The following is a 15279-nucleotide window of genomic DNA, read 5'->3' as shown; positions in this document are numbered from 1 at the left end:
GAGTCATTGTGTGTAGTGACTGACGCCAGGTGTGTTCCCTGTGTTCAAAGATTGGTGACTGTGGCAAGCATTTTGCATCACATGGGCTTTCATTTGAGGATATGAGCAGAGTTGTTTTGCAACATGTGTTTTAGCAAGGAAAAATGTGTTTAGATTTATGAGTACAGAGGGTTGTGTTTTGTGAATTGTGTCTTCATGTGACATGTGTTTACGGTACTGGAATATGGTGGCTACATTTAGTAAATGTGTTTAGACTACTGGTCATTTGGGTTACAGGATTGGCTTTTGTGTTTTAACATTTGAGAAAAACTAATGTTACTGCTCTCTACCAACCCTCTCTCCGTGAGTCTTGACTAGGTACATACAGACTTTTATTGTGAAGGTTGGGCACTCTTGTCCATTAATCCTCTTAGCAGATTTGCCTTTGAAAAGCAAACCCTCCAGCTGCCATGATGTCTTTTAGAGTGCACAGTAGTAACACTGAAATGAAGATGCCACGTTTCCACAATGCCAGCTGACAACCAGACAGATTCAGATGAGGAGGAGGAGGAAGATGACGGCGGGAGTGAGGGAGGAAATAGTTCATCTGTTGTCACTTTTTTCAGTAGTTTAATTTCAGGTGTGTTTTCATGTCAGTGTAACTAACCCGACTCTATTCAAGCTAACTTTGAATTGTTGTGAGTTTTTCTGAGTGGTGTAATCAGTGTTGTTTTTGATGCAGCTCCTCTTGTTCTGTAGTGACACCCTACCAAAGACATCACACAGTGTCACCAATGTTTTGCTGATGTTGTTTGTAAATGTCTTAACTGCAGCACCCCGAGGAAACCCTGAGGCCTGTACTACAAGGCAGGGTGTGGGCTGATCTGGGTAACTCTAGAGTTCACTCTGAGCCTTCTGTACTATGAAGCAAGTTCAACATATCCAGAGTATCTTTTCATGACCTGGAAGCACTTCCCCTAACACTGACGGTCAGCATAAGTGGTTGCATGATGCTGGTTATCAGCCTGCTAAGTTAACCTGGGGTTTACTGATACAAGCGTGTTCATATGAAAGAGTTGTGTTGGAAACATCTGGCAAATCGCATTGATTAGTGCACTGGCAGCTGAATTGAAGAATAAACTATAGATTTAGAAAAAAATACACATAATACAAAATGAAAGCAACAAAACATAAATAATTGATGAAAGATGAAACTCACTTTACAATGTTTACAGTTGGGGCAGATTGCTGCCCCTCACTGAGCCTGTTTGGAAGGTTCTTCCTGTTAAAAGGGAGTTTTCCTTCCTTCCCATGTTGGGGTTTTCTCTGCGTTATTGTAAGATCCTTGTCATACAATATAAACCTGGAGGCAACTCTTGCTGTGATTTGGTATTATAAAAATAAAACTGAGCTGAAATGAATTTATTTAAAAGTATGAACAGCATCAATGACTTTGCACTTCAGGAGCTTCGGTCAATAAGACTGGAAAGAGGCTTTAGCTGATTTGAAGTCTAGAAAGAAGCTAAACAACTGGGAAGTCCACAAACTTATGACGATCTCAGCTCCCAGACACGGGAGAATCTGGTGGATCATAATCGAGCATTTTCTTAAATTCATATTTTTATCGTGAGAATACAGAAACATAATCTGCTCACGTTAAACTTGTTTGGTCGCGAAGCAGCGACGTCGCAAAATGATGACTTCACGTGTTGACTTTGTCGTCAGACTGCGCGACAAATGTAGTCTTATTTATTTACGGAAGCTTAAGCCAGGCGGTAGTTCGCACTTACATCCTGGATAAGGAGAACTACTGGATTTGATTATTAAATATTTCTTTCAACTCGCGAACATTAACTTCAGTCGAAGTCTCACTCTTTAGATTTGCCTCTAAAGTGCGTTGACCTGTTAGCCTAGCTTAGCCTAGCAGCACTGCTCGGCCGAGATGTGTCCTGAGCTAGCACCGCCGACAGCATGACAGCACTGTGATATCTGGTGTTTGTGTGTGACTGTGTTAAACTGCCGCTGGTTAAACAGGGTTTGTACGAAAGTGGGGCTGCTTCCGGACCGTTCACAACATGTTAAACGTCCCGACCCAGTCCTTTCCGGCACCGAGCTCCCAGCAGCGGGTCTCTCCGTCCGGCCAGTCCGGGAGGAACAAGGTAACTCACTTTCTGGATCCCCCGAACACCCGTGAATCCCGCACACGCCCGTTACACACTTTATTGTGTTGATGCGCTTTCTCCCTTCTTTACTTTTGTAACCATTTATTAATTATCCTCCAAAATATTTATTGCGCAATTGACTTTTTTACATTTCTCTTTATTATTCTAATAAATCAGAGCTTCTATTCTGGCAAATAAGTCAGTGAGTTAAACCTGGCACATAAAATAAACTCGCAGTGGAAATAACCGAGTAATCTGGAGACACCTGTGTCGTCGTTTCCGCTCATGAGAACAACTGAACACTTTTTGCCACATAAATCAAGATTTCACGTTGTTACCTGGAAATGTCGAATCCAACAACGAGTTCGTGCCTAATTTATTCCAAGTGAAAATGTTTTTTGTTTGTTGTTTTTTCAGTGGCGGAAGCAAATATTCTGCTAAATAAGTAAACGTAAAATAATGTCAGAGCTTACTTCGTGGGATGCATCAGTTGTTGTGTATGTGAAGTAACAAGGCTGGTTGCTGTTATGGCAGATTTATGTTTTGCATTAGAGAGCAGTATTTATTCGTTCAGAGTTTTGGGGTTTTGAACGTCACACCATTAACATCTGGCATATTAGCAGAATTGAGTTTCCACAAAGCTCCAGAGCTCTGCTGTCTAAAATGAGTTCCTAACGTTTTTCATGACTCTGCCCTCAAAGGTGGCCTTGAAGCCGGGCCACAGTCTCATGGACTGGATTCGGTTTGCCAAGAGTGGAAAAGATCTTACTGGACTCAGAGGGCGCCTCATTGAAGTTACTGAGGAAGAACTGCAGAAACACAACAGGAGAGAGGACTGCTGGACCTGCATACGAGGTGAGTCTGCAGAGGCCTTTCTTCTTGGAGAAAACTTCATGGCACTTCTCTTTGTGAAGTTTGTCCTTTTGACAAACTATATAACAAACAAATATGACAAACTAAATAGATGCAAGTAAAACACAGCAGAAAATAAATAAAGTCAAAGACTCAGCGGTCCTGTTGCTCTATTTTCACCTGTAAAGCAGGAGTTGGGCAGGCGGAGGGTTACACTGGTGCAGGTGTGCAGCGGTCAGTGGAAGAATCCGCGAGTTTCTCTGTGAGTTTCCCATCACGTCGTAGCTACTCGGTGCTTGCTCTGAAGTTTAGGGTTTTTTTTCGCTGTAAAAAGAAGTTTTCTTCCCACGCACAGCGGACACTAATGTTTTTGTCACTTTTTATGGAATCAAACTCAAAGTAAGGTCAGTACTTCCACGCTTTAAACGCTGCACGCTCATACTCTCTCCGCACTCGATATATAATATACTGTTGACCTGCACACAGCTGTTGTCACTAACAGCGCACTCGCTTACGTCACTGTCGTGAGACATTCTCGCAAAAAATCACGGTTTTAGTAACGCAGTAACGCAGCGTTCCTACGGGAAAGTAACAGTAATCTAATTACCGTTTTTGCAATAGTAATCCCTTACTGCCCATCTCTGATCACGATACACGATATATCACAATATGTCTGAATAACCTCCAAAAACAAATGTGATTTTCAACCATACACGGCCCAACATTGCACAGCTGTACTCATTCAAATTCACCGTTCAGTATGTTTTTCTACTTTGAACACAAAAAATCTGAATGAATTGAAATGTTTTATTTGAACCCTTGTGTTGTCCTTGGGACATTTTTGTCCTCTAAAGAAATGTTTTGCTCTCAACAATGTGTTTTTTATTCATCAGATGGTCTGAAAATAACAGAAGTTATTCATTACTATACTATGCATGACTGGAATAAGTTTTAAGTAATTTGAGTTATTTATGGGATTTTTATTGGATTTTATGACATCTCTTGTCCTCGGGGACAAAAATGACCCCAAAGTACAAAGTGTTGCAAAGAGCCGTATTTTCACACCATACTGCTTTCAAACATCTTTGATCTTGGATCACTGATGTGTGGGGTCAAGCACTGGTCATAACAACCACAACAGGCAGCACAATGAGGAGGCAGGTGCTCTACATTCAATTACATTTTATTTATACAGCGCCGAATCACAACAACAGCCGCATCAAGGTGCTTCATATTGTAAGGTCGACCCTACAATAATACATACACAGAAAGTAGCTCACAGGTCTCCATTGCAGTGGAGGCTTGTGAGCATACTTTTTTTTTTTTTTTTACCATGTTGTGCAAAGCAATGACCAGTAGGACAAAGCACATATTGTCCTCTAGTATAATGAGGAGGGAGAATCAATGTTCAGGAAGATCCAGGGTTAGAAGATATAGAAAATATTTGTCAATATTTAGAGCACATGCTACCCTTTCTATGAAAAAGCACATCAGCCACCTGCAGAAGTGGAAGAAGGCTATGAAGTGAAGAAAAGTGATGAAGAATCTGAACTATGTTCAAGTAGGTTCTCAGGCATCCAGGACATGGTAGTCTGAGGAGCTTGTCCAAGGACACCTTGGTAAGAACTCCAGACTAGAGCACACAGAGATTGAACCAACAACCATCCAATTAGCAGATGACCTGCTCTACAGCCAACTCAATGATGAACAAGGAGGGACAACAAGAGAGGAAGAAAAATGGACCGAATGCAGCTGTAGGCATATGTGGGTGTGTTGATTCTTACTGCCGTGCATGCAGTAGAGTCGCTACGGCCAGTTTATGACATCCTGAGTCTGGTAGAGAAGTTTTAAAGGTGACACAAGATTAATCATAGAAGCACAAAAAGGATATAATTTCTTGATAAAGACACAATAGATGATCATCGTTCATGACACAAATGTGCTCCCATTTGAGGTGTATGGAACAAGTGGGTGTTTCTCCTGCTGTGATGTAAGATCCTGGTACTGATGTGACTGTATGAGCACCAAGTCCCCTTCAGAGGACTCTGTCCAACAGAACATCCAAGTAAACCAGGGAACTTTGAGACAAAAACATGGGCAGCATGTGATGCAGGTCCAGCTGTACATGGAACATGCTCGTGTGCGATGGCAAACCGTCTGTCCTGCAGTCAGGACACGAGTTGTCCCTAACATTGCAGGTTTCCAAAAGAAAACAATCACCTGTAACAGCTTGTTTACTGTATATGCCCCTTGGCCTGCAACTGCAGAAAGAATGCTGTCCATGATGGGACCAGTGCAGAGGAATAAACCTGAGCTTCCTCCTGCACTTGGGTCAAATATGGACACGCCTTTGTCCTCATGAAAGTTTGCCTTCACTCAGACTCATGCCCTCCTACCATGCCAAAATATAGAAAACTGTCAGGCAATGAGTTGGAATAAAGTTGAATAAAACCTTGAAACACAGAAATGATATTTTATACTTGACAGGGGATTTCTCTAAATCATCCCGTAGTTCTTCAGCTAAGACGCCTGAGTTAGAAAACACAAACACTGCAGTTGTCTTTACTCGCGAGAGCAGTCATGGACGCACGACCTGCGTCTCATCACTGTCTGCGTGCTTTATTTATACTTGTCTGTGTGTGTGTGTGTACAAATAGCTTCTTATTCTAAGAACTCTGAGCTGAGGTTCCCCTTTTTCTAAATCTGTATGTTCTTACAGAAAGAGGAAGCTATTAGTTGTTTATCACACAAAAGTACATGTCAAACGTCACGTAGACATTTGCTTAGTGATCAATAAAAGAATACATTTCATGAAGCTGATCACATTATATAAAAACTATTTTCCTTTGACAGTACTTGTTGCTTTATAAACAGTCAAAGCAAACGGGGGCATTTTTGAGCCCAGAGGACAACAGATGTGATTATTTGCTGCCAGTAAAAAACTTGTAGTTTAAAAACAGTTTCCTACATTAACTTTGACATAAACCCGTCTGTGATCATCTGTTAAAGCAGCCGACTCTGGTTGTGAAACGATAATCACAATAACTAATGATTTAATTTATTTTTTACCCAAAAACAAAGAAACATTTTGTATAAATGAGACATACATTTGAAATGGAATAAAAAAATAGTGTCAAAACAGTGCCCAAAATGTAACATGTAGGGTAAATTTTGTGGTCATGTGTTGGTCTTAAGTAAAACTAAGCTGTAACACTGAATTGATTGGCAATTTATACTTTTAAAAACAGTCAAATGAAGTGGGGTCCCGTGGTATCAGGAGGACATTATGAGGGTTCGCCACAGAGGTTTGTCACAGTGACGATGCTGTTCGTCTCTTTCTGTCGTCAACAACACTGATATTTAACAAAAGATCACGGCAACAGAAAAGGGCATCGAGCAATGTTTCATCAGACAAAACAACTGAAATTAAAAATGTGCTCCTTTGTGCTTAAACAAAAACTGTCTAAACAAAAGTGTAGACGGCGACTACAAAAACCCCCGACTGGTGCAATCCAAACGACAGCGAGTCTCAAACTCCCGCCGCCACCATGTTTTTCCCGATGTTGTAGTAAATAAACACGCATGCTGAGTGCAGTGTGTCAGGTTGGGAGGGGGGAATTAGTGATGCATTTGCAGTGTGTGGGAGAAAAAAAACTCAGTGAATTACATGCAGACAGCTTAATATTGCCATGGCGACGTATACTCAATGGTTACGATAAAGCCATTTATGCGTCGCACGTGGAAAAACTCGCGATACCTCGCGTGTATTCGATAAACATGGCCCGCCCTAGTTTGAAGCTGTTTCATTTAAGGTAAAGCAGACGTGCTGCAGCCTTTGAGGACGAGGTCTCTCTGTGTGAGGAGCCCAGTCACTGATAACACAGCTGATTTCTCAGCAGAGTGTGCACGCTCACGATGTGGGACCTTTCTGGGTTTTCTGGGTGTATTCTGTGTAATTTTAAAAATATAATTAATTAAAAATATGATAATATTGAACAATCGTTTTATACTGTTTTATCTGTTTCTGTCTGCAGAGGACAAACATAACTTAATACACAAAACGTTGTGTGGATGTTTTTGACAGGTATGGTGTATAATGTGAGTGCCTACATGGACTACCACCCTGGTGGAGAAGAGGAGCTGATGAAGGCAGCAGGAGTAGATGGAACTGAACTCTTTGACCAGGTATGGAAGCAAAAAGTAAATGCAGTGTATTGTATAGTCTGGAATGCATCTGCAGATTTATGATAAGTGGTAAACGTTTAATTGGTTTACCAGTGTGCACACGAAGCGACTGTAGGCTCATTTTCCTATCAAGCATCACTGGAATCAATAAATCAGTTACAGAGTCGACTTCACATGTCCGCTCTTTATTCTAGGCAGGATTTGTTTGTTTAGTCATGCCGATGTGTTTAGCTTCGATTTTAGCGTCAGACTGTGACATAATTCTTTATCAGTCTCAGAGTCAATTAAAACGACTCTCCTGTTGGCTTCATGTGTGAAAGTGGGGCCTCGCTAACGGGCAAAGCTGAGCAGAGGTGAAAATAAGTCTGTAAGACTGCAGCAGGACTTGTGTTTGCAGTATGATATAGATTTGTAAGCTCAAAGCTTCAATTCAGCTTTATTTACACAGCGCCAAATCACAACAACAGTCGCCTCAAGGGGCTTTATAGTGTAAGGTAGACAATACATTGATAGATACAGAGAAAACCCCAACAATCATATGACCCCCTGCGAGCAGCACGTTGGTGACAGTGGGAAGGAAAAACTCCCTTTTAACAGGAAGAAACCTCCAGCAGAACCAGGCTCAGGGAGGGGCGGGGCCATCTGCTGTGATTGGTTGGGGTGAGACTGACTTGGATGAGTGTATATGTGTGTTTGTGAGCAGGTCCATCGCTGGGTCAACTATGAGTCTATGCTGAAAGAGTGCCTGGTGGGCAGGATGAGCACCAAGGCCGGCACAGCTGTTAGAGGTACACAGAGATTTACATCCGTCTGCACTCTGCAGAAAAACACAGCCTTTAACTAAGTCTATGAAGCTGGGGGTCGGGGGGCTTCTCACAAGTATACATGTAGAAACTGCTGTGACGCTACATCCTGGTGCTGCCATAGTTGTGTTTAAAAAATAAACATGTGTGCAGCTGTGACCAGTTTATTGGCACATCTGTAATAAATACACATAAATATAATCGAGTCATGCTGTGTATGTTCATGTTTAGTATGATGTGTTGTTGTTATTCCAACTGAAAGTTTTTGCTGCACCTAACATGGTTTCGTCTGTTGCCATAGCAATCCTCCCTCCCCCACCTGTGACTGGCCTCGCCTCACCGACTTCAGTGGCTCCTCTTCCAGACAAAGACTCTCGCCCTCGGTATGAAGGACAGTAAGCACCTAAAGAACACATCTGATAAGGAAGCTCTCGAGTGACAAAATCCTCTTCTTCCTGTTGCTGCAGGTACGATTGGTTCCAGACTGATGGCACTGTTCATCTGGTTGTTTATACCAGAAGAAAGGTAATCGCTCCACCTGTGATGTGCTGTAAGATGGAGCTCTTCACATGCCCCCCTCTACACTGTGTGCATCCAGGCCCTGACTGTTATTGAGCTCCACTTGTGTCCTGTGTTGCTTTCATTCCTCTAACCAGTACAACCAGTACCAGCTGTGCACACAGTAACTGTACCATCTGTATGTGTCAGATACCCAGCTCAGGCTGTACCACTGTCGATCTAAAGGCAGGTGTTCTTCGACTGGAGGTGCTGCTGGGGAAAATGTCCTACATGATTCATTTGCGTGAGTATTTTATTGCTGTGTTGCATCGATCCTACGCAGCTCACTGCGCTGTGTCGTTGCAGCAGTCTTTCACTCTACATAATGAAAGCCCAACTCTCAGCTGTCCAATCTGGCAAACACAGAAACATTTTCATTAACTGTTGTTATCATCTGCCTGTCAGTCATAGCAGACTTGTGTAAGGAGGTAAGGTTGTGTAAGGTGTGGCACTAAGCTAAGAGGCCTTAAAGAGCTGCTGGGCTGGAAGTGTGATACACTACTTTAAAAAAGCACCTCAGCTGTAAAAGGCTCCTGGGGTCATCAACGTGGCCCTGCTGCGAGGCCGGCAGCATAGGTGCATCTATGAAAAGCAAACTACAATAACTCACATGAGGCAAACACTGAGCTTCACTGACGAGAGCGGGAGCTTCATACAGCACGCCTCATTCACCCGTACAAGCACCTTTTATCTGCGCTTAAGTTCTTTCTGTCTAACATTGATACGCATTCGTACTCTGATGGGCACGTCGGTAGATCAGCTGATGACCCGCTCTACCTCCTGAGCTATCGCCACCCCAAGAACAGCAGATCAGCTGTCAAGCATGGTGGTGGTAGCATCGTGCTGTGGGGCTGCTTTGCTGCCAGTGGTCCTGGTGCAGAAGAAGGACGACCTCTGAACTCTTCAGCTAGACAGTTAAAACAGCACAGGACAGTGATCCCAGACCTGTTCCCAGCTGTTGTTCTGCATAAAGCAGGTTAACATTAACCTTCCCAAAGCTCCGAGCTGAACTGTATTGAAATATGTTTAAAACTGACCAATTTAAACGAACTGTTCAAGGTTCAACATACCGAGAGACATTTAGTCAAGTATTAGTTGGGATGTGTGTACAGTATTTAAGCCTGTATGTATCTGTTTGACTTTGGTGAGAGAAAATACAAAATGGATTTAGATTTGTGTGCTCAATTCTTGTTTTTTTTTTTCAGTCCACTTTGGGAAAAGAGCCGTTCCAAGAAATCATTAAAAGCCCAAAGAGAGCCTGAGTTTCGTGTAAACGTTTGACCACAGCTACACAAGAGCTTTCTCCCAAGCATTCCTCAGTTGTGGAAGTCCTACAGAGATATTTGTTAGCTCCCACATGTGTTGCTGCTGACTCTCTGTTCTCTTCACCCCTCACAAGTCACAGCAGATGTTTCTCTTTCTGCTGTCATTGAGCATTTCACCATAGAGGATCTGAAAGCTGGGGTTGTAGTCTTGGTCTTTGCTTAGCTTTATAAAGGTGTGAATCGGTGGTATCCAGATTTAGCTAAAATCAGATTATGGTTTGATTTGGTGCCAGAACTACTTGAATGTCTAATGAGACTTTTAGGTGCTGTTACTTGTGGAAGCCCCAGTTTTTCTCCTGTGGAGATTGTTCCTCCAGCTTTTAGCACAGCTTCTGTCAACACAGCCCTAATGTGAGTTTCAAGCTTATGAATAAATGCTTTTGTTTGTAAAATCGACTGTCGTGCTTTTGCAGGTCTTTCTGATGAAGTTGAGGAAAATGTTGCAGGTGAACAACATCTTTGAAAACAGATTCTGTAAAATGAACATGCACTGTCTTGCTGTTGTCCTTAAGTTGGTAAGTTGTTATCATCTACAGTTCACACTGCTTTCTCCGTGGGAAAGATCCAGGTTAGCATACGCAAAGGTGCTCACGGAAAATGGGCGAGTCTCGGTCAACCTCTGGAGTCCCATAATACGTTTGTACGCCAAAAGGACCGAGGTGGGTTCCAACAGCATCACAGATGTGCCTGTGCAGCCCGTTCACATCGCTCCACTCGCTTCCTGCATGCTGTGTGCTCAGACAAAAAAAAAGATACATAGGAGACCACGTTGCTGTTCCCTGTTTTACAGCTCTCTTCTATCGGGATTGTGTGTTGGTGTCTAAGACTGAGGTGAACCACAACACTTACCTGTTCAGACTGCAGCTCCCTGCTGGGACTGTCATGCATGTGCCAGTCGGGAAACACGTCTGTCTGAAAGCGCTCGTCCAAGGTGAGCAGTCGCACAGGCAGCTGGTGAAACGTGTATAAGCTGCAGTTTAGAGGAAGCTTAAAACACCTGTGGAAGCAGGTGTGGTGAGCTGCTGAAGATAGAGCAGTGTTAGAAAGTTTATATTGTGTGGGGATGTTTCATTATCATCTACAACCATGAAGTACACAGTGGTACAGAGTATTCACATCCTTGTTGTTGGTGTCTTAAACCAGGTGCATTCAGTTTGCAGGCCTCCTGTCCAGAATAATGTGCTGCCCTCTTTCATCAGTGGGACAAACTGGTCCCCAGTGCTGCCGCCTGTGTGCGTTTGCTAACCTCCAAATAAAATCAGCATAAGGCATAAAATCTGATTATTGTGCTCATTTCATTTTGATGTGGAGAGGACGCAAACTGAAAATAAGAAAAACACATTACATGAAAGTTGTAAAGTGATTTTCAGTGAGTAAAATAAGTATTTGAACCACATGGAAAACATGACCTTGCACTTGGTGGAGAGCCTCTTGTTGGCAACAGTAGATGGTCAGCAGGTTTGCACACATCTCAGGGTTTGTGCTCTTCCACTCCCGAGTCTGCAGTCCTGATGTCCTGTCACAGCTCTCTGGTTGTTACTTCAGGAGTATCTGACTCATCGGTTCATTATGATGTAGCGCACAGCCTTTGTGTGGCTGGGTTGTAGGGGATCGCTACTTATTTTACTCAGTGACCTGCAAATGTGTATAATTCAATTCATATGTGATTTCTAACTTTTATGTAATGATTTTTTACATCACTGCGCATTTTTGTGACAACTGTTTCCACCAGTCTCATTCTAAGCCTTACTATAGTTAAAAATGAGCACAGCTAGATAAGTGATGACAGGTCAGTTAGTAAAATGCTGATATTAGTTTGATTATTTCAATGGCAGCGAATCACAGACAGAAACAGCTCTGACCTTGGACTGTTTCTGGGAGTGTGACATCACCGAGACGGGCACAGCTGTAAATCTTACTGTTTGTTATCTACATGCAGACGTGGAGGTAGTGAGGCCGTACACTCCAGTGGAGCACATATTTCCAGCAGCTTCTAAGAACGGGTCACAGGAATCAGACCTCTACCTCATGATCAAAGTCTACCCTGGTGGAGCGTTCACCCCACACCTCAGCAGCCTGAGTGTCGGTGAGTCACATTCAGGGAGCAGCTCCCAGGGTGGGAACATGGATGAGGTCCAGTGACTTCTCTCTCTTAACCTGTAACAAACAAAAGTACAATGAAAAAACCAATGTGTGCTTTTCCACGTGCGGCACAATAACGCGACCAACTCGCCATCGAACAGTAAATAATGTTCTGAATTTTGATTTGATGAAGGTGTTTAATCTGTGGAAACTGTTGTAATAATGACGCGTTTACTCTTCTAGGTGACCGTGTGGCCGTAAGTGGTCCAGAAGGCACCTTCAGTCTCCGCCCTCTTCGTGATGTTACAAACCTCTACTTAATAGCTGCAGGCACAGGCTTCACGCCCATGGCTCGTCTCATCCGTGCGGCCCTCGAAGACATCGAAACCATCGGGTAGGAGCAAACTTTCAGAAGCAGCGCTCATAAGTGACACCTTTGTATTCAGTGCTGATCAGTAAGTCCATTCATTTATATAAATCAATGTACTTGGAGCAACCATCTGGTTGTTGGTCACCTCCCCGAACTGTATCAGGAGTCTCCAGGGCATGAGAAACAAACACACAACAAGAGAAGCAAACACACAACAAGAGAAACAAACACACAACAAGAGAAGCAAACACACAACAAGAGGAGCAAACACACAACAAGAGAAGCAAACAAACAACAAGAGAAGCAAACAAACAACAAGAGAAGCAAACAAACAACAAGAGAAGCAAACAAACAACAAGAGAAGCAAACAAACAACAAGAGAAGCAAACACACAACAAGAGGAACAAACACACAACAAGAGGAGCAAACACACAACAAGAGGAGCAAACAAACAACAAGAGAAACAAACAACAAGAGAAAGAAGCAACAAGAGAAAGAAGCAACAAGGGAAAGAAACACACAACAAGGGAAAGAAACACACAACAAGAGAAGCAAACACACAACAAGAGAAGCAAACAAAGAACAAGAGAAGGAAACAACAAGAGGAAGAAACAAACAAACAAACAACAAGAGGAACAAACAAACAAACAAAAAAGATGACTTGCAAAGACCTTACATTCCTGCATTCATTCATTGCATGCTGTGGGTCAGATGTTTGCGTACTGGAGATATTTCCCGTCTTTGTTGTGATCAGTTTTGGGTTTCATTGCTCAAAAAAGTTACTTATTGGTCACTTTTCTTAAATGTAGTGCCGTACGTTACCTTCCAGGAATTTGTTTCACTACTTTTTACACCGTTTTTGCATTTTTCCAAAACGCACTGAAACACACTGTGTGATAATCACCATTTAAACACATAAAGCTACAGCCCCACACACCAACACTGATCTGTCCTAATGAGGACACACGTCATCTTTCTCTTAGTACTTAGGTGTGACCACGAAGCAAAGATGAAAGTGGTTGCCATGGTGATAGTACTGTAGAAACGGAGGCTGACTGCTCATCAGTGCTCATGTTAACTGTTGAAACTTAGAGTGTGTCTGCTGGGCCGCCTCACTCAGCTTTAACGTCGCTGGGTTTTTGGCTAGATTAGCATTAGCATGTTTGCAAAGCTCTAAAGTTGCGTTAGCAGCATGATGCAGCTGCTGTGGATGCAGTTTGCACTCCTTTTATAGAAATAAAAGTCATGTCCATCCACTCTGAAGACTGTGGCACTATGAAGTGCAAGGGGAACTGTGGGATGGATAGACAAGCAAACTAACAAGGAATTAGACTTCTGGGAACCGGTTCTTGATTCCCATCAATACTTCAGAGTGCTTGAAGGATCTGGTTAGCTGTGCAACAGCTTTAGTATCTCACACCCACTCACCATCTTTGATTTATTCTTACAAATCCAACAAGACAACAAATACGTTTGCACAAACCTGATCATTTTATGAAAACCAAAGTGTTTGGATGCAACATCTGTCTGTCATGTGTGGGTGGTTGATTATATTTTGTTTGAGGCTCTGACACTGTGTTCTTAGATGCTCTGTGTGCACTGTGACCTCTGGTGTTTTACCAGTGAACTCCCTGTGCTCTTGACACTAGTTTGAGAAAACAGTCGTAGTGTTTTTCAGTTGGCTGCTTGCTTCATAACCTACAACATGTTTGTGTGTCTCCAGAAACACAAAGCTGCTCTTTTTTAACCGACGAGAAGAGGACATTCTTTGGCGCTTTGAACTGGATGAACTGGCTGCTAATAACGGCAGGTATAGGAGCTGTGTGCCTGGGGAGGGCCTCACACTGTGGGTCGTGTTAACAACAAGCCTCTAAGGTGGTGCATGTGAACAAACGGCAGGGTGGAGTCATCGGTAGAAAAGAACCCGAGCTCTAAGAAAGAAAAAGAAAATGCAGAGAAAGAGAGACGATGAGGAGAGGAGTAGTAACCAGTTTAGGCCAGTCCTGTTAAATGTAATTTAGATAGCTGGTTCAATATTTGTTTTAGCCTTTGGAGCTTCAATAAGCCGGTGTGTCAGAAAAATAACTCTTCTCAACTGAAGTGAATGGCTGTGGAGACATGTCTACATGTAAAATGGCTCTCGTGTCTCGTCTTCCATTTGCTGTGTGTTAGGTTTCAGGTGGAGCATGTCCTCTCTGAGCCCAGTGAACGCTGGACCGGCCGGAAAGGTCCGGTGAACGAGCCCATCCTTACTGAGCTGCTGTCCAGGCCTGATGGGTCCAAATGCTACGTGTGTGTCTGTGGCCCTGCAGCCTTCACAGAGCTAACACTCGGGTAGGTAACACAACCGCACTGCTGCTCTGACAAAGTGTTTTATTTAAAAGCCATCCTCACGGAGATCTATGTTCTGTTCGACTGACTGCACTGTTTCACTTGGTGTGCAATCACAGCATTTAAGAGCGCCAATACAGTCATGTGATACGTCCTAGAAATATCATTGAAACAGGCAGCGAGCATGTTCACATAGACTCCGGCAAAGTCTCAGATTTTATATGATCATTAAATAATAAATGTGTTATAAATTCAAAGGCCAAACTGCCTCAGCTCCGCGCTCTATTGTTCTTTTTTTTCCAAGGACTTGATGTAATTAATGGCACATATTTTTCCACCTGAAATCTTTTTAAAACATTCAGCTGCACGGGCCTAACAACACCACACTGAGAACATTTTCCATGTGTAGCGTGAACTGACTCAGCTTTGTGTTGACCTCCTTTCCTGTGTGCTCTTCTTGTAGGTTGTTGAAGCATCAGGGCTTCAGTGAGCAGGAGCTCCACGCCTTCCAGGGTTGACGTGAAGGGAACACTGTGTTTCTATGCATCGAGAACTTGATGATGCTGATACGTTTGAGGTGCTCTGAGGAACGTCATATAAATAAAGAGAAATATCACTAGTACTGTTTCAGA

The 15279-nt window shown here is 43.0% G+C and overlaps 1 protein-coding gene across 5 annotated transcripts; it reads left to right on the top strand.

The window, feature by feature from the left end:
- Nucleotides 1–431: 431 nt before the first annotated feature.
- On the top strand, nucleotides 432–15279 carry cyb5r4 (cytochrome b5 reductase 4). Of its 5 annotated transcripts, XM_026183454.1 has the most exons (17): nucleotides 582–619; nucleotides 813–968; nucleotides 2014–2138; nucleotides 2843–2996; nucleotides 7078–7178; nucleotides 7882–7966; nucleotides 8283–8364; nucleotides 8449–8506; nucleotides 8690–8783; nucleotides 10278–10310; nucleotides 10401–10523; nucleotides 10655–10795; nucleotides 11804–11950; nucleotides 12190–12340; nucleotides 14040–14126; nucleotides 14489–14650; nucleotides 15111–15279. In XM_026183454.1, the coding sequence occupies exons 3-17, from the start codon at nucleotides 2055–2057 to the stop codon at nucleotides 15163–15165; spliced, it is 1557 nt and encodes a 518-aa protein (XP_026039239.1). In that variant the 5' UTR covers nucleotides 582–619; nucleotides 813–968; nucleotides 2014–2054; the 3' UTR covers nucleotides 15166–15279. The 5 variants fall into 5 exon arrangements, with proteins under 5 accessions (XP_026039237.1, XP_026039239.1, XP_026039238.1 ...); XM_026183452.1 differs by lacking the exon at nucleotides 813–968 and having other exon boundaries at nucleotides 432–619; XM_026183453.1 differs by lacking the exon at nucleotides 582–619 and having other exon boundaries at nucleotides 631–968.

This window comes from Astatotilapia calliptera, chromosome 11, assembly GCF_900246225.1.
Source record: "Astatotilapia calliptera chromosome 11, fAstCal1.2, whole genome shotgun sequence".
NCBI classification, from domain to species: Eukaryota; Metazoa; Chordata; class Actinopteri; order Cichliformes; family Cichlidae; genus Astatotilapia; species Astatotilapia calliptera.
This window is presented reverse-complemented; position numbering and strand designations above follow the sequence as displayed.